General features: G+C 38.5%; 1 protein-coding gene across 6 annotated transcripts in view; it reads right to left on the reverse strand.

The window, feature by feature from the left end:
• Positions 1–11,343: 11,343 nt before the first annotated feature.
• The window catches only part of LOC105467216 (attractin like 1), an 882,222-nt gene continuing 868,962 nt past the window's right edge, over positions 11,344–24,603 (reverse strand). For all 6 annotated transcript variants that reach the window (XM_071069067.1, XM_011716729.3, XM_011716724.2 and 3 more), the window contains one exon: positions 11,344–15,715. In XM_071069067.1, coding sequence (XP_070925168.1) covers positions 15,594–15,715 — 122 coding nt within the window. In that variant the 3' untranslated portion in view covers positions 11,344–15,593. The remainder of the gene's footprint in view (positions 15,716–24,603) is intronic.

Genomic DNA, 24,603 nt, shown 5'->3' on the forward strand with positions numbered 1-24,603 from the left:
ATGTGTTCTTTTATAGCTCTGGAGGCCAGAGGTCCAAAATGAGTGGTACATGGCTAAAATTAAATTACTGGCAGGTCTTGTTCCTTCTAGAAACTCCAGAGGAAAATTGATTCTGGTTCCTTCTAGAAACTCCAGAGGAGAATCCATCCTGTAGCCTCTCTGGTGGCTGATGACATTTCTTGGCTGATACTGTCCTCACTCCAGTCTTTGCCTCTGTTGTCGCATTGCCTTCTCCTCCTCTGTAGTCAGTCAAATCTTCCTCTGCTTCACTCACAAAGACACTTGTGATCACATTTAGGGCCCAAGTGGATAACCCAGGGTAACCTTCCCATCCTCATATCCTTACCTTAATCACATTTACAAAGTCTGTTTTGCCATATCTGCTAACATCCACAGGTTCCTGGGATTAGGACATGAATATTTGTCCTAATATTCCATCTGTCATAGTGAGGGGCCAGTTTCAGCTTGGACTCTATTCAGAAAGTCATGCTTCCTGCCAAAGGGAGTGGAAGACACATGTGCCCTTTGTCTCAGCACCCAGAGAATACTAAAATGGTCAAAGTGCCAGTAGACAGGGGACATAGCTGCAGGGTCACCCAAGTGCACCACAACCATTCCCTGGGTTAGCAGTAATATAAACAGCCAGTATTTTGCAGAACATTTTGGAGAGAAAAGTAGTGGTCGCCAAAACAGGTGACATTCCCAGTCTAAGTGATGAGGAATTTTAAGACTGCACAGACACTGATGGGTTGCCCACCCTAAAGCCATTTCCACTTATCTTGCTAACATAATCTTGATTTTCCCAAGTTGCAGTGTGCTCAGCCCAGGAAACAACTCCTTTGGATCATACTTTGAATAGAGAGGGTCTAGACTGATCCCATTCCCCCTTGCCAGAAGATTCACTGGTCTAGGGTAAGCATGTGGCTCAGTCTCAGCTCATGAAAGCTGAGAGAGGATATGCTGAAGGGCAGGTGGGCTTCTGAAGATTTCCCTTCCTGATGAAACACAAGAGGGTTTTAAAGAGAAAGCAAGATCGCCCCTTCCCTGCCTTCTTGCTTTGCACAGTCATGTGAGGAGGTAAGGCCCGGAGCCATGGTGGCCATCTTGTGACTGAGATGCACACATTGGTGGATAAAAGCCAATCCACTGAGGGTGAGAAGCAGAGCAGGGAAACACCTTTGAAACATCAAAACAATCTCAGGACTGCCCACTGCCATACTGTCTTGTTAAGTGAACTATAAATTCCTTATGGCTCATTCCACTACTACTCAAATTGTCTGTTATTTGTAGCTCAATGTACCCTAAGTGATGAAACAAACATAAGGTCCTCAGAAGGAACCAACAAAACAGGGACAAGGCACAGAAAACTGGAGTTCAGATGCAGCCTCCTGGATACCAAAGACCCACCCCCATTCTTCCCAGCGAAGAGGAACCTTACATTGCTGTCCGAACCCCAGTGCATGGCAGTGTATCACTAAGCATCTTCCTGAGGAGTTACTATATGGCGATGTGCCTAGAGCACTCACTCTTGAGTTTGTAACAGAATCTTAAGAATCCTTTAATCATCTTCAAATGTCACAAACTCAACATTCCCTGCAAGTGCCATGATACCTGAATTGGGTAGATGCTATCGATAATAGTTAGGACTCTGATGCTTACACTGAACTACTAAACTAGGTAAGTCTCATTTCCTCAGCCCCTCCATTGTGAGATACTCCGGTGTGTCCTTTTTGGGATACTTATTTCAGTCTGGTTATATCGGGTCTCCTGCACGTACCTTCCAAATCAGAGGGATGTCCCTCAGCTCCACGCATCACAGCAATCAACCACACGATTAATTAATCTTGAGTGTAACTTAAGCTACTTTAAAGCAAATTCCAGGCAAACAGACATAAAATACCTATCTTTCTTGCTGAATTGCTTGTTTCAATTCCCTCATTGATATCAGACTTAATTATGCAATATCTTAGAAATACACAAACATCTGCGATTTTATTTCAGAGCGTATTTGAAAGACAAAGATTTCAATGCCCTGTGTGGTTTCAGGCACATGATGGATCTTACTGAGGCTGAGGTGGGGGGAAAAAAGAAGAAGAAATAAACCAAACTCCCTTATTCAGGTGAAATAGAATTCAAGCTATGTCGAATAATCTAAGGAGGACGACACTGACTCATTTCACAATGTAGATTCTAGGTCCTATACTGATTTTTCTTTTAAGGAATGCACCTTTAAAAAGTCACCTCCTCTGTTGGGACATGGTTAAAGTATGTCTGTACCACTGATTAGCTACATAACTTTTAATCTAGGAGGTTACTAATTTGTCTGACAACTCCCTGACCATCCGACTCTGTCCTTCTTTTTTCTGAGTCAGCACACTCACTCTTAGAGAAGCCTGCATCTTGCAGAGCTGTCACTTCTATCAAACCCAATGCCCTCAGGGTTTATGCTCATCATTAAAGAAAAAAAAAACTTGTTAGAGTATTAGCCAGACCCAGTGCAGCGCCGTTAAATTAATTTTAGAAATGTATCTAGGTCAGACATCTATCTGCATGTTGCATACAAACACACCAGCTAGTTACTTAGTATTTGCATGTTTCTAGGCTGTTAGGGCCATGCTTGATGGAGAATTACCCTTTATTTTGGCCCCAGATGGAAAAACGGTTGTTCCTGTTCAATATAACCATAAAGTAATTGTGGTATTTCTTCTGAAAGTTGGCCACCGCAAAACATTTCCAATAATCTTTTTAGAAGACTGTTTCTACAGGGCATCAACATTCCTGTCTCTGTTAACTGGCAATTTTTATACAGAATCGTTTGATGCCCAAATAATTTATGAATCCTCCACGTCTCATTTTATCTTCTGTGTGGAAAGAATGTGTTTCATAAAATCCCTTTAGAGGTAACGAAGTTTCAACACAAAGCTGAGATGATGAAGTTACAATATATAGTCCTTTGGCTACCCAAATTGAGCTTCACTGAGAAATAAGAATTTAGTATTTTGGTGCTGGTGGATAAAGAATATTTAAAGTATGTATGATGCAGAGGATCTGTATGAGAAAAGATAAAATCTCTGAGAAGAGTCTTCAATACCCATGTTCTTTCAATATGCTAGGATGCCAACCCAAGCATAACCAAAGGAGACCAAAAATATTACAGAAGGAAACCTTTTGACCTTGCACATCACATTCCTAGGATGACTCGTGTGCCATTTTAAGAACATGTATTTCTTGTGGAATTGAATGAAGCTGACAGGTCCTCACAGTCTTCTCAGAGCTATTTCATAAAAGCCATGGCAATGCAGGTAAGCACAATAGCATTATCACCAGCTGAGAATTCAGACAGAATCTGCCAGTATGTCCTGAAAAAGGCCCTTGTTAGACAAATGAGGAAACCAAGGTTGGGACAAAAAAAAAAAAAAAAAAAGTAACCTACCTAGTCCCACAAGCATGCTTTAACTGAAAAGTGCTGTGTGTGAATTCCTGTTAGTATGCAATCTGTATAAAGAAGACCTCCATGCTTAGATAGTGTTTATGATAGCAACACTAGAGTTCTAGGAAGGAATGTTAATGCCTTTCATAACAACTTGTACTGTGACTTGACCCGATACATATACTATCTAGAGGACACATGATAACTGGTGCTTTGTTTCTCCAAAGCTTAAGAGTCGGGGAAAAGCTGGGTAAATGACAGCAGAAGACACGGTCCACTGCTCAGTAAGCCCAAGGAGTAGAGAAGGGAGGTGTGCTTAACACTATCCAAGGTAAGTACTAACAAAGCACAAGTGTCACTAGATTGGACTATTGTGCTGATGACTTTTTGCACTGGACCGAAACAAGCATTGCAACTACAGCCTAGAGATCTGAAAATCCCAGCGACGTGGAATACGGACGAAATGATGGCATCAAGATGTAATAGCAAGTCACTTTTGATTAGATCACTAGCACTTGTGACCCAATGATGTGACATGATTAGGTCTGAAGCCAGCCCAGGAACACGCACAGTGATGACTGTGTGATTCACCAGGCTGACTCATGGGCATGGTGGGTCACGGGCAACTGAAAGTCTAAGACTTCCTGAAGCTGGAGAGAGCTAGAGCTCATTTACCTTCACATGGGAGACCGAGGACAACTTGAAAAATGAAGGGTGCCCATTAGAAAAGGGAGACTATGTCTTGGATTAAAAAGGTTTCTGTCATTGGAAAATATGATAAAGGAATGGTGGTCAGAGTTTCTGACATCATTTTTTCTGACACTGTATGAAGGTTGTGTGTTAATCACAGCAGGTTTGGGGGAAGCAACACATGGTGGATTTTTCCCCTGTCTGCACTTGCTAGCCATGTGAGCTTAGACAGGTCAATGCTCTAAGCCTCAGTATAATGGGGACTCTAATATTCTTCTTTTACTGGTTGTGGGAGGATTAAATAACATGGCATGGTGTGTAGCCCATAGTAGGTGTTACCAAATACTCGAACTTTCAGAAGATGCATTTCACTACAGGGTCATCTTTTGACTTGATTGCATGTCTACTAATTAATTCTATGTCCACTAATGAATTTTAACGGCAAATGTAAATGCAATTAAATAATCAATGAAACCAGTATGAGGATCTTCTCACTTCTTACTCTCGTAAAACTACCTTACGAGAGTCAGAAAAAAATAAACCAGCATTGACAGAACAAAAACGAGTCATAATTGAATGTATCACACTGTGCATGAAGATTATACAACTGAGAGGCACACTGGGCCAATTCACAGCCACCAAGGAAATTATGCCACACGTCAGGGAAAGCCCCAGCAGAGGAGGTCAGCGTGGGCAGCAAGGGGGCACGTGCCCCAGACAGAGGCTTGATGTGAATGGCCTTCTCCCTGAAGCTCCATGAGCAATTTAGCAACTCCGTGAAGAATAGTTCCAAGGAAAACCGATTGCGTCCTTAAATAGAGCTCCCCAAACTTGTCTGTTAAGAATCAATTGCAGCCTTATTTAAAATACTCATGTCCAACAGAACACCAGATCATTCTTATTAACAGCAGGGCTGAGAAATGTCTCCCTGGTCTAGCTTTTCACAAGTCAGTTTGGTGCTAGCATTGCCCATTTGCACAGGTGTACCACGACACTATTTCCATTTAAAAGTTTGTTTTCAGGTGTTTGTTATTCCAGCAAAGCCCTCCAAGGAGCACTCCATGAATTAAAATACAGACAATAATGTCATCCCACTTACCCAACTCCACCACTTAACCCCTGCCCAGAAATTCACCCTGGAGGCCACTTCAGAGACATATGAGGACTGCCTACTTTCTGGCAGAGACCCTGTGGAAAATATGCTGAAATATATGAGGAAGGCAGATTCTTTGCTCAGTGCTGCATTCAAACCACGCCCGCCTTATTTTTGATTTGTTTCTAACAGTTCTCACATGGCGATCCTCGAGTTCCAGCATTACTTGAGAATTTGTTGGAAATAAACATTCTGGCCCAACCCCAGACCTACTGAATGAGAAACTCTGGGAGTGGGCCCCAGCAATCTGTTTTAGCACACCTTCAGAAGATTCTAATGTACTCTAAAGTTTGAGAGCTACTGGTTAAAAAACAGACAAACAGGCTGGGCATGGTGGCTCATGCCTACAATCCTAGCACTTTGGGAGGCCGAGGCAAGCAGATCATTTGAGGTCAGGAGTTTGAGACCAGCCTGGTCAACATGGTTTCACTGTCTCCACTAAGAAAAAAATTAGCTGGGTGTGGTGGCAGGTGCCTGTAATCCCAGCTACTGGGTAGGCTGAGGCAGGAGAATCGCTTGAACCTGGGAGGTGGAGGTTGCAGTGAGCCGAGACTGCACCATTGCACCCCAACCTGGGCAACAGAGCAAGACTCTGACTCAAAACAAAAACAAAAAACAGACAAACAAAAAAGCAGGCCATTTCCCCACTTATTTCAATACAGTGACCCACTAAGTTTGTAACTAGTTAGGCCTCCCAAACATTTGTTGAGATTTTTCTACATTCAGTTAGAGGAAGGTAAAAAAATAAACATCATTTTCACATGATTGGCATTCTGTAAAGTAGCTATGATTCGAAAACATCAGAGTGAGACAAAAGCTGATCATTAGAAAAGAAAAGCAGTTATTCTAATTTCACCACTTTGAGTATTTACTTTCGTAAGGGCAAAGTCACCTGGTGAAGTCATTTTTCACACAAACTAGGATCTAATCAGGCTGCAATGCCTCTTCAAGGCGCAACGGCTGCAGAACTTATGAATGTTTGTGTACATTGTAGGGTTTGATTTTAGCTGCTCAAAATATGAACAGCCACTCAGTGACAGTTGTCCAAGGGATAAAAAGAATGTTTTAAATGCAATGCTTATTTGTAATGTATCCTCCAGCATTCTTTCGCTACATATATATACGTATACTCTTACATACATGTTTCCTACTTTTCCTAGTGTATATAACAATTAGGAGGATTAAGATGTATGTATAAACATATTCTATATACAGAGAGAAATAAAGGTTGAATGTAAGCAGGCTTTAAATGGGAGAAATTGAAGTCCATTATATTTACACACAAATATATAAGGAAAAAGTGTACTATGGAATACAACATACTCTATTTCTTAATTCTCGCATCGGTTTAGAAAACTCAAAAGAACACAGTTAAATGAACAGGAATTGAAGGCGCATGATGGATGCATCCCTCATAGCATTTAAATCTCTTCCACTTGATTAAAAATTCCTAGTTCCTCTTCACTGAATTGTTTAGAGTTTTTGAGAAGCCTCTGCCCTGATTAAAACAAATTAGCATCAAAGATCCCCTGTTGAATGAGAAATCATTAATTGAGAAACATGCAATGCTCCTTAATTACCTTTAGAACAGTGAGAGAACAAATAATCTCAGGTTCCAGAGGGCCCTGCCTGCTCTGCACTGTGGACTCATTTCGTGTAGCTGCTGGAATAAAACTCCAGCAGCAAACACTATTGGGGGATATCAATGCAAGCTTTAGTCAACACACTGTAGATTGTTTATCTAAAAGAAAAATATCTATCTAGGTAATGACTAACCGGAAGACAGGAAAACGTTTTAGTCTGTTATTTCAACGAGAGCTTTAAAAGTGTTTTACATATGCCAGTATTGATTGAGAAAGAATGTGAGCTGCTCTTTCTGATACAAATTTTAATGCTTTGTGTAAAACACTTCATTTATGCAATTACCTGATAAGATTTCAGATTCTTAGGTACAGATGTGTAAACTTTATCATTTAACAGTGGAACGGAAAGCTCCAAAGTGTTAAACTGTACAAAATCCAGCTACAGATGGAAATTCAAATTATGATAGGGCACCATATTTCTTCCTTCCTTTATATACCAATACAATGATTATGATAGCTTAGGTAGGTCAGTGATAAATGATGCATCCCTCCACCTTTAAAATCTGGTAAACCTTTCACAAGACCCCATGGGAACGTCAATAGAAAATCAAATTGTTACAGATATTATGACAAGGTAAAGAAGGTTGCTGAATGCTTGTACACACAGTGCCATATGGAGAGGCCTCTGACAAGAGGGGCATGGCACTGGGTGTGAGGCTCTGAAGATTCTAGAAGCACATTCCTCCCAAGCACCCTGGCAGATAGCAATGTTATCATTTTTCTACATGGGGTAAATAAAGCATAGTAAAATATAATTATTCAGCTGAGGGTAGAATTTTGGTTTTATTCTAGTTTTCCCAGGCCTCCGTTTTAACCACTAGATCATGCTTCCTCAGCAGTCTTTAAAAAAATTGACAGAATTGATTTAACTATCTCTATTTTTTGGATATTTTGGTTCACCATACAGTTTACAGACTGATTCAGATAAAATAAAGCACAAAACTTCCCAAACAATGTTGCCATAGAAGATCTATATTAATGTGATTAAGACCCAATTTGGGGAATTTGCATTTAATTTTTAGTGGCATGAAGTGACATATTTTACAAGTTGAATTACACTTTTTACCAACAGTCTTAGATTTCAAACTTTGTAGAGATTATTAATCACTATTCTTTGTCTTGCATCCCACCAAGACAATAAACTTGATGTTGCTACAATCTTTGCTAATATCTCAAATAGTCCCTTAGTGCCTACATTATAAGGGCAATTATCAAGACTCCATCAAGAATATGTACACAAAGTAATTTGCACCAAAAAAGAGAATGTTATTAACTGTCTTAATGCAGTAAAGAGGACTATAAACATGGTCGTAATATTTTGAAACAGTAGGGAAATTGTTTTTTCTCAAAGGGTTCCCAGGAAGGTATATGCTTTTTGGGATATCCACAATAATGATCAATCCAGTAATGTGCAAAATGAAAATGGTTCAGATATATTATCACTTATAAGAATTACTAAAAAAAAAAAAGGCCATCACATAACTGTCTTCTAGACATTGCACATAAAAAGAAAAATCATTTAAACATTGCACATTATGTATGAAAACACAACCAAGGCATCCTTCTACGTCGTTAAAAATTTCTAGTTTGTAAAGCTCATCATAGACACAGCCTCCTGAGAAACTATTCTGTAGTTCTCCCTTCTAGAAAGGCTGCTTCAGTTAACAGCCTGCACTGGTAGAGTTTTGGTTTGGTTTTGTTTTTGGCTTTGGAAGGTCAAATTGGAGCTGTCACTTCAGAAATCAACAATGAGTGAACACTGGATTCTCAGAGTTTTTTCCCTCTTCTGATTAGTTCGTCTGCCCCTAAATGTTTGGGGAGATCATATTATTTTATCCTTACATGGAAACAAGTTTCAAAGGAACTTGGAGATCTGACTCTCAGAAGGGAATAGTCTTGATAAGTAGCATATCCTGTTTGCCATTATCTATTTGTGTTGCAAGGTAATTCATTTCAGGTTGAAATCAAATTGCTTTAAGCTGAGCTGGTGTTTTTATTGGTGTCCTTCCAGTCGGCCTTCCCTTTTAAGTGCCATCGTATTTCAAACAAGCTGATCTAAAGGAAAAAGATTACTGCTGCCAACGTGCATTGTAACAAGGGAATGAAGATGTGCAAGACCTATTTGATGTTATTTATTTATATTTAAAACATTGGTAGAGGTATGAGAGAACTAGTCTGCCACCGGGGGAATGAGCTGACTAGTTGGTGAAGGGTTAGGAGAGGTGTGTGAAGATGAGAAAGAACATCGAGCACAATTTGTTAGTATTTACTATAAAACTGTCATTTAAAGTTGAGGAAGGTAATATTTAAAATATGTAACAGACATTGTAAAAATCTTGAAAAACACAACTCTAAATCACCAGGCAACACATACCATTGGTTCCAATTGCAATTGAATTATTTGGGAACTTTGGCACATATATGCACTTTAGTGGTACTGCCACAAAAAAAAAAAAAAAAAAAAAAAAAAAAACGGGAAAAAATCAACGCCCATGATTCACTGAATTTAAGTGTGTGGACCTTTTCATAGTAAAAGGAGAGAACATTTAACCATGATCTACTTATCATTTCAACAACAACAAAAACCCATCGCAAAGCCTACATGAGGTAGTGAGCATTTTTATCTTAGAAATTTAGATAACTGGCCCATGGCATTAAAAAAAAAAAAAAAAAAAAACTCGGCATTTGAGTTAAAATTCGAGTATTTCTTCACACAGGACCTGTTCTAAGAAAACTTATATGTCACTGGAAAGAACAAAATTTAAAATATCTTTGGGCAATAGAGGCTATAGAAACACAAAGAATTATAAAAGAATGTGCTCGCTAATGCTATTTTCCTAGGCAGATTTTCTAGAGTGAGATTTTCTGACTGTGCACACAGCCAGGTTAAAGAAACTTATGTTTAAACAACCATCTTCCCTGAGCGAAAATACCACTTAGGCCAGATACCACTTCTGCCAAAAATAACCAGAAAGTACCACTTCTGCCAAAAATAACACAGGTTAAAGCTTTTGAGGGTGAGAAGAATACAGTGTTTCTGTGAACGGTCTTTCAAGGGTTTGGTTTCTTGTCCAACTAAAACTACTCTGCACCTAATCCCTGAAGAGTGAGAAGGTTGGAATGGGAGTGAGGGTGGGTGGGGGTGTAGTTTACAGAAGCTAATTTAAAATTATACTGTTGTTTCATATTTGGAAAACAAAAAAAATACTAGCTGTTTTCATAGTAGGGCTGGAGAAAGTAAAGCTTGATACTCTCTTGGCTGCCATGGCCATGCCAGGTACCCTGATTCTAAACAATTGAGGAAGCATGTAAGAATCTGGAGAGGGAATTGTGTGTTTACCAAAAGGGTTATAGGTTGGAGCTGAAAGAACGCCTATCACACACACCCGCCACTCACAGGTGATTTCTCTGAGCAAATCCTTTTAGGCCAGAGAAAAGTCAGTTTTAAGCTCAACTCTCCGAATCTCGTTATAACCACTGAGCCACCATCATAAAGCTGAAAAGGAGAGTGAGGCTTACATGTTCACAGAGCAGCTGCTGCTCTCTGTTGCCAGAGTCCACCCATCACCCTACCTACTTTGGGCGCATCTTCATCCAGGACCCTCCAAAAGCTGCTTTCTTCTCGGACGTTCCTGGGAGACGGCAGCCAGGCTGGGCGTGTTTCTCAAGGTTCGGTGGTCCTCTTCTTCCCAGCCCCTTCCTGGCCTGGCCTCTTGGAGGTGGGATGGGGAGGAGACCACCATTCCATGCCCTGGAGCACAGGCAGAGCCAGCTTCAGGGTTAGGGCTCAGGTCAGGTTCTTGGCAGAGCCTATTTGAGGCCCTGAGCCCAGGAAGTATCCCACGTGCTGGGCCCAGGTGCTGTGGGGGAAGAGGGCTGGAGAGAAGAGAGAAGTTTAGATCCTCCTTGGTTTTCTCCTTCTCGGTGAGACCTGACGGAGGCCTGGCAGAGCCATGCCACTGAAAGAAGGCTGGGCCCCAGATGACCACATGGGGACCAAGCCCAGAGCTTGCCAGAGAACGTGCAGGCTTTCCCCAGAAGACTCAGCTATGCCAGAGCTGCCCTTGTCTCAGATAGCTGACTTTTACTCTAAGTAAGAGCAATTTCAATAACACATGTCCTGTGGCGTAGACCCTCATTATAGCTAGAATCTCAGCTGCTAGGCCTTGTGAGTTTTGCCTTTAATTCTCAGGAACATTCCAAGTGCTCAGCACGCCCTTCACAGAGAACATGCAGGAAAGGTCAGTGCAAATCTGGTGAAGAGGAAAAGAGGGGAAAATGTATTTTGAATGTCAAAATTCAGTAACAAATTTTATGATCACCTCTTCGATGGAGAGAGGCTTTTTCAAGTTCTCAGAGTGCTTTTTCCTGTGCGACCATGGAAGGATTAAAAGAGAAAACAAAAACAAAAACAAAACAAAACTGCATTTGGCAGTGGGGGTTGGAAGAGCCAATGTTTTTATTTCAATAAAGTCCTGATTAACAGCACATTATAATATAAAATGTTGGCTTTCTAAAATGGGCTTGAACTTTTACACAATCTGTTTTTAACCCTGGCATGCACACCGGCGTACATATAAACTGATAGGAGTTCTGGTTCTAATTCTTAATTTCAAAAAATTTTGATAAAACTAAAATGTTAAATGTACATTCTAATGAAAACACTGCTGTAACACCAACCAGATGGCTTGTATTCCTTGGAAAATTCTTTAACGCATTTTGAATTAGAGCAATAACTTCGTTATTTAAAGAACTCCCTCTAATGGTCGATAAAGGCAGCACTTTGACCCAATGCCGTTTCCCTAATTTGCCTAATGGTAAGAAGCACTGAGGAGCTTATTAAGAGTACTGCTCTCCAGGGCTTACCCCAGTGTTTCTGAATCTAAATCTCTAGAGGTGAAAGTGGGAATCTGCCTGAACCCAAGCAATTCCTGTAATCAGGTAAATTTCAAACTCACCCTAGTGTATGAAAAATGGGTTTTGAAACTTGACATTTAAAAAGAGCATAGGCGGGTAGAAATAGTTCCTTTGATCAGTTTTTTTTAAAAAAGATTTTTAAAAAAAGATTTTAAAATCTTTTTTAAATATAAGACACCTTTCAAATCATAGTTTTATCTTCACTGAAAAAAGATGTATCATGTATAACCACAAAATGTAAGCACTGACCCTGTCTTGCCTAATTTGTATGTGAAAGGTGACCATTGATGCTCTTGTCTCAATGTCATCAGTCAGTAATTTTATGAAATACTCTCCTAAAACTGTAGAGATTTAAGAAGAGTTTAAGTCTTTATTGACCCAATGTCAAATTCGTTTCGTAGAAATCCCTGTATCTTAGAAATACAGGAACTTGAGTTATTCAGGGAGTCTTTCTGAAAAACCTGATTGACCTTTACCTATGATGAAAAGATGGATGAAAATTAATAGGTGGATTCATAAAACAACTGGTAGAAAAAGAGTGGCCCGGTGTCCCCACGGTTGTTAATGCCAGCTATGCTGCATCAAGGTCCCAGTGTGGGAACTTTTTGTGTGTTACCATCTAGCCTCCCAATGCCTCGAAAGGTGGGCACCATTGCCGCCCTTTACAGATGGAAGCCTGAGTTTCAAAGGTGAAACGCACCCAGCACCACACACCTGAAAGCTGGGTCCAGTGCCTGTTTTCCAGCCTATGTGCCAGTGTGCACCCTAAATGACCTTATGCCATGAACTGCAGCCATACAGTCACCTCTATCTTCCTGCAGCCAAAAGAAAATGAGATGTTGGGAAGTAAAGCAAGGATCAATTACCTTTTTAAACATGTCCTATTTGAAGTTTTCCTATTGCACATAACACTATAGTATATGGCATCTCTGTGTATCACTAAAATGCATTTTCATGTAAAGCAATTATGAGAATCCTAATCCTCTTAAAATTTATTAGCTGAATCTGTATGTGCAAATTCTTTTCCAATAGGAATTTTCTAGTTCAAATAGAATCCTCAGGTTAATTTTTAAAACTCCACTGTATTTAACCAATTTTTTTTTTTCATATTTGGTAGAATAAAACGTCCTAAAATCTAAGGAATTTTTCAAAGTCATTCTAAACTGAAATGTTTACAATTCCATTAAGGTTAGTTTTCAAGAGAATCAGCCATTTAACTGAGAAATTCTGGGAAAGTATCTGCATATTTGTGTGGTTTTATTTTAGAAAAAAATGAAAACATCCAAATTTAAACTGTCTGGAATGTAGGGGGAAAAACCAAGACACAGACTCAAAGTGATTATCCTTGATCCTTGATGTCTTTTCAATCCACTTCACCTGAGGGCAAAGAATTTATTGCCAGTAAAAAGCTTTGGTAAGTTGAGAACTAATTGCATAATTAGCCACAGAGTTAGCAATATTTGGCCCAGAAAGGTATAGTATGACTTTAAGTTAACATTGCATGGTGTCTCATAATCCTCCACAATTTGAATTTTCAAGTTTTAAGAACCCAGTGGGATTTGAGGTGAATAAAACTTGATAATTCTTCCACAGTAATACCATCTGCTTAGCCTCCCTAAAAATATAGCTGATATAGATTTTACATCTAAATCTGTATGTTTTTATATTTTTATTACATACGCTTTCTCTTGTGACAATTGTTAGAGAATTAAATACATTGGGCCATCACTTTTATAAAATGATTATATCTTTGTAATCACTAGTTATATCAATTTATTTTTTAATGGGAGAAGTCAACATTTAAAGGGTCCAAAAGAAGCTAATAAAATTACTTGATTGTTTTTAGGAGACATTTACAAACTTAGCTCATTCCTTTAGTGAGAGAGAAAATATCACAGGGAAGTAGAAACAACCAGTGGCCTCCCCCTCCAAAACCCCCACAGATTATAGATAAAATTACTAAAATTACTCTAAGAATTTGTCTTATTTTTAATGCATGGAAAATAGCAAAATTATCATGCCAACATGAGGAATATATACTATAATTCATAAATGCCTAATTATCAAAATAATGACATAGTCATGGTAAGATGCAACCTAGCAATCTTATATAAGATGCAACTACATATTGTATAATCATTCCTGTTATATATTACATTCAATCCTCATCAAATTAAGCTATGTATAGATGGCATTATGAAATAAACATTTAATATCATGATAGGGTCGTAGTCTGCTACTGTACAACCATGGCATGCAAGTAACTATGCATTAGCTGTAAACAGTAAGGTGTCATTACCTTCCAGAAATCCAAAGAATGTGAAAAGTACATATATAGTACTAAACATCAATTGTATTTAAATGACCTTCATATTTAACAAAGCTATATCATATACAGCAGCTTTGGAGATTTCTGTCACTGTTACACATATCTTGTCGTCACCCTGAAGTTAGGAAAGTGCAATTCCAAACTACATCTGTTAATGCTACTGAGCTTTAGTGAACTGTGGTCAGTATTAGGATGTAAATGATTCTATGTTCTAATGTGAAGTCTATTTTATTTTTCCTTTCTGCCATAATTCAGAATTTTGAGTCATTAAGAGTATGCTGACTGTGGGCAACCATGATCATATTTTCTAAACCACAGATTTTTTCTCATGGCAGGGATGTGCTCATGTTAGGAAGAAGACTCTGTTGATGCTTGCCAGCCAGTGCTCTTCTCTACTTGTATTCTAAGTGGAACAGTTGGCAGGAAGGAACTCAGGTCATCTTGAGAGACGTTGCCTCTAAAATACATTTTGTAACATTTGTAAAAGGTAGTTAAAATCTAGCAGCTAGGAGAGGAAGGGCAAAGAAAGATCCATTCTTATAAAAATGCAGATGGATCATTTAGGTCTGACCCAATGATTCTTAGGCAACTAAAAATTATCATACTGGAGCAGAAGCTTGTATGCTGTAAAATAACCATTTCGGCTCTCTTCAGGTCGTGGCATTGGAGGCTGTTTTTGGAAGGAGGGGAACAACTGACTGCTGGACAGGCTTTTCCATGCTCTATCAGCTCTGATAATGAGTTAGGCAGTTGGCATGGATGACAGGAATGTCCTCTACACTGAGCATTCTAATAAACCTCCTGTGAAGTTGCACAGAATGAGTTGAACTCATTCTGATCTGCATTCCAGTTAGATGGAAAGCGGTCACATTCTCAGACTGAGTTTGGACATGATATGGTCATGTGAAATATTTAAATACATTACCTACATCCTACTACATCAAAGTCTGGCCTTCACATTTACAATGAGATAAAAGAGCATTTAAAGCCATTGCAATGTATTCATTCCCTATTCATATACAGGTGATTCAAGTTGGCTTATGAGGCAAAAACTGTACAATTCTCATCATTCAGGCATTAAAAAATGTCTTTCTTTAAAGTCTTGGGATATAAACAGTTGATTTATATGAATTACATATTTTTCATCTTCATTAAGAAACAATATACATCTTTTTCCAGAGTAGTTTAATGTTAGCTATAATAAGCCTAAGATAGTGGTAAAAACGGACTTTATTGCCTGTAACCATCAATACTTTTATAAAACTCATGAACGTTCTTTGGCCACCTGGGTCACTGCCCATTTGGAAGGAAACTGCACTCAGGCTCGGGATGATACAGAGATTTGCCTCCATAAAATCCGAGGCCATAGAACAGCTTTAACAGAAGCCCAGAGTAAAACAGTACAGAATATACAGGAGCGGTTTCCATTTCTCAGACACAAGTTCCTTGACGTGTTGAAAGGTGTTTTCGATTCCGGACTCCAGAAGTCTTATCTTTACTATCTGAAGCTTTCTGTTGTGAAATATCTATTAGGGCACTGGCAATTGCAAGGCCTGGAAGAAAAGAGAAAAGCATTTAAATGCTTGCTTAGACATTTCTGGGATGGCAACAGTGGTGGTGAAGGACCCCGTCTGTTAGTGCTTTTCATTTAGTCATCACACGTTTGGCTGTTACTGGAAGTTTTCAAGTAGTTTGCCCTTCACCTAAAATGTTTCTTGACTTGGGCATGTGAACTGCACGAAGGAAGACGAACAAAGGTCTAAGAAAGTTAACTGACTCTGACCTGGAACAGTCACATCAGTGTTTGACAAATTATCACATCTAGTTGTGCATAGGACCCTAAGCCTTCCTCTCTATGTCTGAACACAAGTTTGCTGTGGAGGTACTAGAAATTTTCAATGTTACTATTTTTTTTTTTGGAACAAAACTAGTCATGTTAAGATTTTTAAAAATATTTCAAGCAGTTTTAGGTTTACAGAAAAATTGAACCAATATTGAGATAAAATTACCAACTAACGTCCATCACTTAAATTACGGTTTACTCTTTCTGTTGCATAGTTCCGTTGGTTTTGACAACTGCATAATGCAGGGTATCCACCATTAAAGTATCATACAAAATAGTTTCACTGCCCTAAAATACCCCCGGCACTTCACCAATTTATTCTTCTCTTTTCCCAAGTCTCTGGCAACCACTGATCTTTCTTTAATGTCTCTGTAGTTTAGCCTTTTCCAGAATGTTGTATGGTTGGAATCACACAGTACATAGCCTTTCAGATGGTCTCCTTTCACTTACAAATATGTATTTAACATAGCTCCATCTCTCTTTTTTTGGTTTGATAACTCATTTCCTTTTATTGCTGAATTATATTCCATTGTGCGGATGTGCCACAGTTTGTTTATGCACTCCCTACTGAAGGACATCTTGATTGTCCTTGCTTCCAATTTTTGGTAATTGTGAATAAAGCTGTTAAAAACATCTGTGTGCAGGTTTTTATGTGAACATAACATTTCAATTCATAAGTACCTAGGAGCCTGATTGCTGGATAATATGGTAAGCTTATGTTTTCGTTTAGTAAAAAAAACATTGCCAAACTGTATTTCACAGTGGCTGTGCCATTGTGTATTTCCACCAGCAGTGAATGAGTTTTTATTGCTTCACAACCTCACCAGCATTTGTTGTTGTCAGTGTTTTCGGGGTTAGCCGTTCTAATAGGTGTGTGGCAGTATCTTACGGCTGTTTAAATTTGCAGTTCTCTAATGACATATGATGCTGAGCAACTCTTGATATATTTCTTTGCCAAATGTATATCTTCTTTAGTGAGGTGCCTGTTCAGATCTTTTGCCTGTTTTTCATTGGGTTGTTTGTTTTCTTTCTGTTGAGTTTTAAGAGTTCTTTGAAGATTTTGGATAACAGTTCTTTACCAGATATGTGTTTTGTAAATATTTTCTCCCAGTCTATGGCTTGTCTTTTCATTCTCACAAACTGTTTTAAAAAGTATAAAAGCATTCCATGGATAGAGTTATGCTATGTACAAATGGACATGGAAGAAAGCTCACTTGACATGTAGCTGACACGTGTCTTAAGTATTAGAAACGGACCTTGAGTATTATTAACAGAAAGTGACCACAAAGGCAGAGCTGTAGCTATCACAGGTAATTTAAAAAGTATATTGTTTAATTATGTTGATCTGCTTTGTTACATTGTTTGTCCAATGATGGACAGGAACACTTGGTAAGATGCTCAGGGACAGTAAATTTATATTTCAATTTATGGAAGCAATAGCTCAACCAGATAATTTGGCTTATCATAGCTACATATGAATCATTTTCATATATGTTGAGTCCCATGTAATTCTTGAGTAAAACCAAATGTATCAAATCACCATACTAAACCATGAGGCCAGACTGTTTGGCCTTGCTTAAGAAAAGGCCACAAAAGGACTTTTGGCTCATTTTCCTTTCTCCAAGATCTTCAAGACCTGATTTTGAATTGAGCTGACCTCTTCTCCACATGTTACTCTTAGAGGAAGACCATTTTCAGATCTTATCCTACATAGAATATCATTGAATTATTTTGTTCCTGTGGGTCGGTTAATTCTAGGTAAGAGTCACATATTTCCTGGCAGGAACAGAATTCAGAGATTGATGGACAGAAAGAAATGCCAGTAAAGGGACGTGGGCACGGTAAGAGGAAAGCAAACTAGCCTAATGCAGTGTTGTGGGAGTCAAGGGAGGGCCAAGCCCAAGGAGTCTGTAAAAAGTGGCAAACAGGCCAGCAGGGTAAGGCCTATGGCAAAGGCCATTAGACTTCCTCAGAGAAGATTCTGGTGATCTTTGAGTCATTTCTGTATCTAACTGATAGAAGCCTGAAAGTTAAGCAAGGAATGGAGTGACAGAAAGTGTGGCCAGCAGGCGTAAGTTCCATGTTTAAGATGCTCAGCAATGGGAAGAGATAAGTAAGCTTATCTACATAACGGAAGTAGCAGTGTCAGATGGAATACATGTGGATGCGTGGGATTATGTAAGTGTATTATTTAAAGGAAAAGGGAGCCTTGGGTACATTTGAAAACAGAAGAGAAGAGATTTGTGGAGAAGGAGAAATTTATGGTGTTAGCAAGGAAAGAAATTACAAAATTACAATAAGCACTGGCTAACCTGATAAATTTACAGATTCACCTGGTAAGGGTTGCTCTTAGGTAATTTGCTCTTTCAGGATATTAAATATCATCCTGAATTTTTTAGAGTTATTACAAGTTCAAAGTTTAAATAAAAACTGTTTTCTTGACCTTTGAAGAGCACATGGGAACTTCTGAAGAGTCTAACATAGATGTTTTAAACACTTATTCTGCGGTAGTTAATAATTATTTCATTATTTGTTTAATTAACGGAGCCGAAGGACCTTGTTGTTATTTTTAAAATCACAGATTGTGGTGGTGCTAACTAAGAGTTCAAGCTGACCATAAGTTTCCGCTGATCTTCTGGCATACTTCTGTCATTATTTACAACTTCCTGCTATTTTATTCCTGGCACCAACTAATCCAGAGACAGCCAAGCATGACAAATAATATATGTCTCCTTTAATGTGGACAGAGACTACGTACACTAATTTCAATGATCACAACATCCAAGTATGAAATCATGTTATTCATTAAACTACTGCATGATGTAGTCCAAATAAGCTCTGAAAAAATACTTTCCGTTTACATGTGAATGCAAATGTTTTCGTTACAGAAGATATATCATCAGGAGAGGAGTAAACAGTTTGAGTTGCCAAAACAGGAAATTCTATGCTAATTCAAAACTGCCACTGTATCGCTGTATTTCATGAAGTCCAGAACCTAATTGAAGCAGCATCTCTCACAACATGTCCTGGGTTTACTAATGATTCTGAAACTTGGAAACACATTCAGTTGAAAATCGTAAATCATATTTCAGTTCTTAATTTACAAATAAAATTGCAAATCATACTTATTTTTAATCTGACAGCTTTTTGTCATTTCTTATGAAAATGTAACAACTGCATTTTCAGATCCGTGTAAATGGCAATGTGTATGTAGAAAGACTTGCACTTCTCTAGGCAGAGATATTTAAGTGTTCACCATGGTGCACTCACAGAGAACACTCAGGGCCACTTGCCCAAAGTCTTGTCTGCCCATTTGATGGGCCAAACGACGTTTCATTTGGCTTAGGTCCTTTACTGGACCCCACTGCTTGTTGCCCATCATGAGTTACTCTTCTTTATAAATCTTGTAATTTAATTATGAATAGGATAATAATCATAATAACTGCATTTATATGTGTGTGTGCCTTAAATATCAAGTTATTACCACTTTCGCATTTCTTCATGTTAAATATAAGGTGAACCTTAAAAAAAAAATCAGAAGTTGCTATGTTCTTGTTCAACCTACAAGAGAACCTAGATACAAGAATGAAAAAAAAGAGACAAAGCCCCTATCTTATTGAATTCGATAGTGTGTATGGAAGACTCACTAAAGAGAGAGAGAGAGAGAGAGAGAGAGAAAGAGAAAGTAATCTCTGTCATTGCCTTTCAGCACACTTTGTTATTGTAGGGAATCTAATTTTCTTAATTGATAAAAAGAAAAGTCAAGTCAATAGCTTTTTTACAAAGACAGTATTACCTCCCCCATCCCCTAAATGTAGCGGTTATATTCTGGTAAGAGACCGAACATATAGATAATGCCCAGACCATGTATAAATAGAATTCTGACCCACAACTTGCAGCAACCTGCTCAGGAAACCAAGCTATGATCTGCAATAACCAGCCCAGGAAGCCAGCTTGCTATGTCGACTTGTAAGAAGTCAGACTGCTATCTCTAGTAATAACTCACGAAGTTAAACTGTAATCCCTGTCATGAATGGCTCCAAATGGCCAGGACTTGATTAATAAATAACAGCTTCCCTAATTTGTGTCCTCACTTCCAGCCAGAGGAAGCCAAATATGTACCCCTAACCACGTAGGATGCCCCACTTCTAGTTAGCCTGTCTACAGCTCCCACAAGCCGACAGCCTCTAATCATGGCACACCTGAAGCTTCCCTTTTTTCACGATAAAGCTTTCCCACTCCTGCCTGTCTTTGAGTCTCCGCCAAAACACAAGTGAAAGTGCTTGACTCTCTTGCTATAGCAAGCTCAGAATACACAACTTTTGCTTATTTTCATTTGCTTGGTCTTGGTTTATTTTCACACTGGCAGTGAAGACATAAGGGTCGTTTGCGATCTTTTCTGGGTTTTAAAAAAGATACGTATCAATAAAAGAAAAGCAACCTATCGATAGGTTCTTTGTGTTGCCATTTTCGGCACACACTTTCTCTTGTCTTTCCTGAGAATTTTTCCCAGTGAGAGGTCCTCTGGGGATGATCCCGCACTCCTTGTGCCATAGGAGGAAGTGCTTCCTCCTAGTCAGATGCTGGGCAGCGGCCCATGCTGCATGCTGCTAGAGTTCCATTAAAATCAGGTCACTCCAGAAGATCATTTTTCAAAATGTCACACAAATCATCTGATGAAATTCACTTACTGTGTTCTCTAGGCCTAGCACAGTTCCGTGTTATCAAAGCAATACAATTAACTGGGGGAACAATTCATTATTTTAGACTGGTGGTCTAAAGGAATTTCATTTACCATGTAAAGATGATGCACAGATGCTGCAGGCTAGCAGGATTTACATAAAAATATATCAGTAGATTTAAAAAAATGCTGGGGTTTCAATAGTTATTATCAGCTTTACCTTTTTGTACTTTTAGTGCTTAAACACTAGACACTATGACATTTAGATGATTAAAATAGGAAGTATAAACCGCATAGGAAGGAACATACCATCCCTCTGTTTCCTGTTCCATTATCCATGGTCTCTTGGTGTTTCAAACTGGTCCTTGCTAACAGAGAGTAGCCTCAGTGGCTGCTCTTGTTCACCCAGGGCAGGACAAGCCCTAAAGGAAGCAGGCTCCGGCCGGGCGCGGTGGCTCAAGCCTGTAATCCCAGCACTTTGGGAGGCCGAGACGGGCGGATCACTAGGTCAGGAGATCGAGACCATCCTGGTTAACACGGTGAAACCCCCGTCTCTACTAAAAAATACAAAAAACTAGCCGGGCGAGGTGGCGGGCGCCTGTAGTCCCAGCTACTCAGGAGGCTGAGACAGGAGAATGGCCCGAACCCGGGAGGCGGAGCTTGCAGTGAGCTGAGATCCGGCCACTGCACTCCAGCCTGGGAGACAGAGCGAGACTCCGTCTCAAAAAAAAAAAAAAAAAAAAGGAAGCAGGCTCCTTCAGGACCATAGTAATTTCCCTCAGAAAATGGGCACAACTCAGTGGTCCCTGGGCTGGATGCCAAGAGTTACCACAGCTATTTTTAAAGCTTATTTTTAATTGACAAATAATTGTGGATATTTATGTGATACAATGTGGTGTTTTGACCTATGTATACATTTTGGAAAGATGCAATCAAGCTAATCAACATATCCATCACCTCTCCAACTTACCATCTTTTTTTGTGGTGAGAATGTTAAAAATCTATTCTTTTAGTAGTTTTGAAATATATAATACATTGTTATTAACTGTGGTCACCATGTAGTGCAACAGATCATTAAAACTTACTCCTCCAGTCTAACTGGAGTTTGTACCCTTAGATCAACACCTTCCCTTTCACCATCCCTCCCCCTTCCCCTAGCCTCTGGTAATTAGCTTCCTACTCTGAATTTCTGAGATCATCTTTGTTAGATTCTACATATAAGTGAAGTCATACAGTATTTGTCTTTCTGTACCTGGCTTATTTCACTTAACGTAATATGCTCCAGTTCCATTCATGTGTTGCAAATGACGGAATTTCCTTCTTTTTAAGGCTGTATAATATTCCATTGTTTATAAAGACCACATTCTCTTTATTTATTTTTTCCCTTTATCCATTGATGGACATATAGCTGCTTCTATATCTCGACTATTGTGAATAATGCTGAAATGAATGTGGGAGTACCCCACAGCTATTTTGTAAATAAGTAGAACATACACCAAAATCAGACCTGCACTTGCAACCTTAGGAAAAAACAATATGTAACTCCTGAAATTTAAGAATTTTATTTATCTTTAAACATGTGAAAACATGACCTGAAGAGACAGCAATGTAAATAACAGCTAAATAATTAAATGGTAAACATGTCTTTTTAAACCACTAAATTTGCAATGAAAACCACCAAGGAGAAACATCAGGAATTTAGTCATTGTTAGCAAAACTCTAGTTTTCCCTAATGGAAGTGAAATGGTAATAGTAGACTTCAGTAGTAACAATCTAATCATAAAATTACTGATGTGTGTTTTTTACAATTATGCAGAACAATTAATAAGTACAGTAATAAAATACTGCACATCAAATGAAATTGCCTTGGAAAGAACATTCCTGCTTTATATACAAACAGAGCACTTCCATTTTACATTTGAACAAAAGCCTCAGAAAAGTCATTCATTTTGAAATGCTCTCCTCCAAAGTCTGTGTAAAAGCAGGCACCACTATATATTTTAATTTTCCAGGAAAACAGCTTCATTAGGCGTGAAAGGTTAATTGTAGGTTTAAGTGGAGTTCAGGGAATGGTGCCGGGTCTGTAGTGAATTGTACAGTCTGCTTCAGGACGACTGAATGAGTGCTATAAACTGTTTGCCCTGCCGAAATGTTTTACTACCTCATTTACTATCTGTCTTCTTTTACTGCTTGTATTTGTAGTTCTTCTAAACCTTTAATGGCTACAGTTTTATTTCACTGTAATCAGATTTAAATGGAAATACCATGCTGGGATGTTTAAATGTTTTTCCTCTGATCGTATATAGCTGCATACTACTGATCAGAGTCTTGGCTATCCTTCACATGATTAAGAAAGTGACTTTGGGAAACTTTGATGTTACATAGACTCTAACTATTGTGCAGACTTAATTTAACATTCAGTGTGGCCACCCTCGCCAATATGCAACTAAGGCTGGATGCATAATTAGAAAATATGCATTTCCATTTTCATTTATCTGTTGGAAGGCCAGCACAAGTGAAGTCATTATTAGGCAAAACTCCAAAGGTTACATTGTTGAACAAAAATGGAAAAACTTCAAGTGCCGAAGACACTGGAATGACAAATGCTCTAGTCAAACTTGTCTGATCATTTGAAGAGCTATTTCCCCTCACCTACTAAAAACCAGTGACAACTACAGATGCCAATGTTTAAATATAAATGGTCATTGTATTCTGGTTATAAAATTTTGCTTGGCCTTTAACATATCATAATATTTTACAATTTCATTTAAAGACACACTGTTCAAGTTATAGAAAATGTTATCCTACTCTAGCACCACAGACACCTTATCCAACACTTTCTATAACATTGCTGAGCACTCCCTCACTTTGATACGAATTGTTCTCTCATTGGGTAGAATGTGCTGAGTAAATCATGACCATGACTGTCTGAAAATCATTGTTTTTAATGCAAATCCTCACTGTTCTTGGCAAGTGATCTCATCAGTTCTATTTTCTAATTACATACTCAAAACTTTACTTGGTTTATTTAAAACATTTTGTTGCCATTGATTTTGGAGACACAAATACTTACCAGAATCAGACTTGCAGCTACCTTTCCAGATGGTTAAGTAAATTTGGAACTCAAATGGAAATTCCTTCTTTCTAAGCCAAGTGGAGAAATATTTTCTAGTATTTTCTTCTTTTAATTAAAAAAAACCCCAACAATTCTGATACTTGACAATCCTTATTGTAAACCCTAGTCATTCTTAATTTAAATGCTTACTGCTCATTGAAGAAATGGAATGATGGTGGTATTGTAATAATGGCTATGTTTTATTTTTCATTTGGTAGAGACATTGTATTTCAGTGTTTCTAGTGGAAAAATGTCGTTGGCTGCTTTAAGTGAGGTTATGTATGTGAAAGTGTTTTATAAACTATAATGTATTATATAAATTTAGTTAATAATTTCAATAATAATCTGTTACTACCAATAAGCAATCACAGTCAAACTATAAATGCTCAGAAAACTCCAAAGACTTGAGGATTAAAAAATCATTTGAGAAGCAAGTAACTTCACTCGACAAGTGTTCCCTGAGCACCTGCTATATGCCAGGCACTGCTTTAGTCCCCAAGGATTTATCAGTGAAAAAAACCGATGATATATGAAAGATTCTGTACCTCTTGGAGTTTACATTATAGTGGATCTAGCACATGAATTCTTTTGACCAAGTCATTGTGAGGATTAAATGTAAAAGGGCTTAAAAATGCCTGGTATATAAGAGTTCAAAAATGTCAATCTTCATCATCATCATCGTCATTCTCATTAACATCAAGTGAGAAGCTTGAGGTCAAATAGCAAATAGTAGACAAAACTCTAGGCACTCAAAGATTTTGCCTGTATCTGTAAAAGCATTCATTCATGCAAAAATCAGTGT

This window comes from Macaca nemestrina, chromosome 9 (genome assembly GCF_043159975.1).
Source record: "Macaca nemestrina isolate mMacNem1 chromosome 9, mMacNem.hap1, whole genome shotgun sequence".
In the NCBI taxonomy this organism is placed as follows: Eukaryota; Metazoa; Chordata; class Mammalia; order Primates; family Cercopithecidae; genus Macaca; species Macaca nemestrina.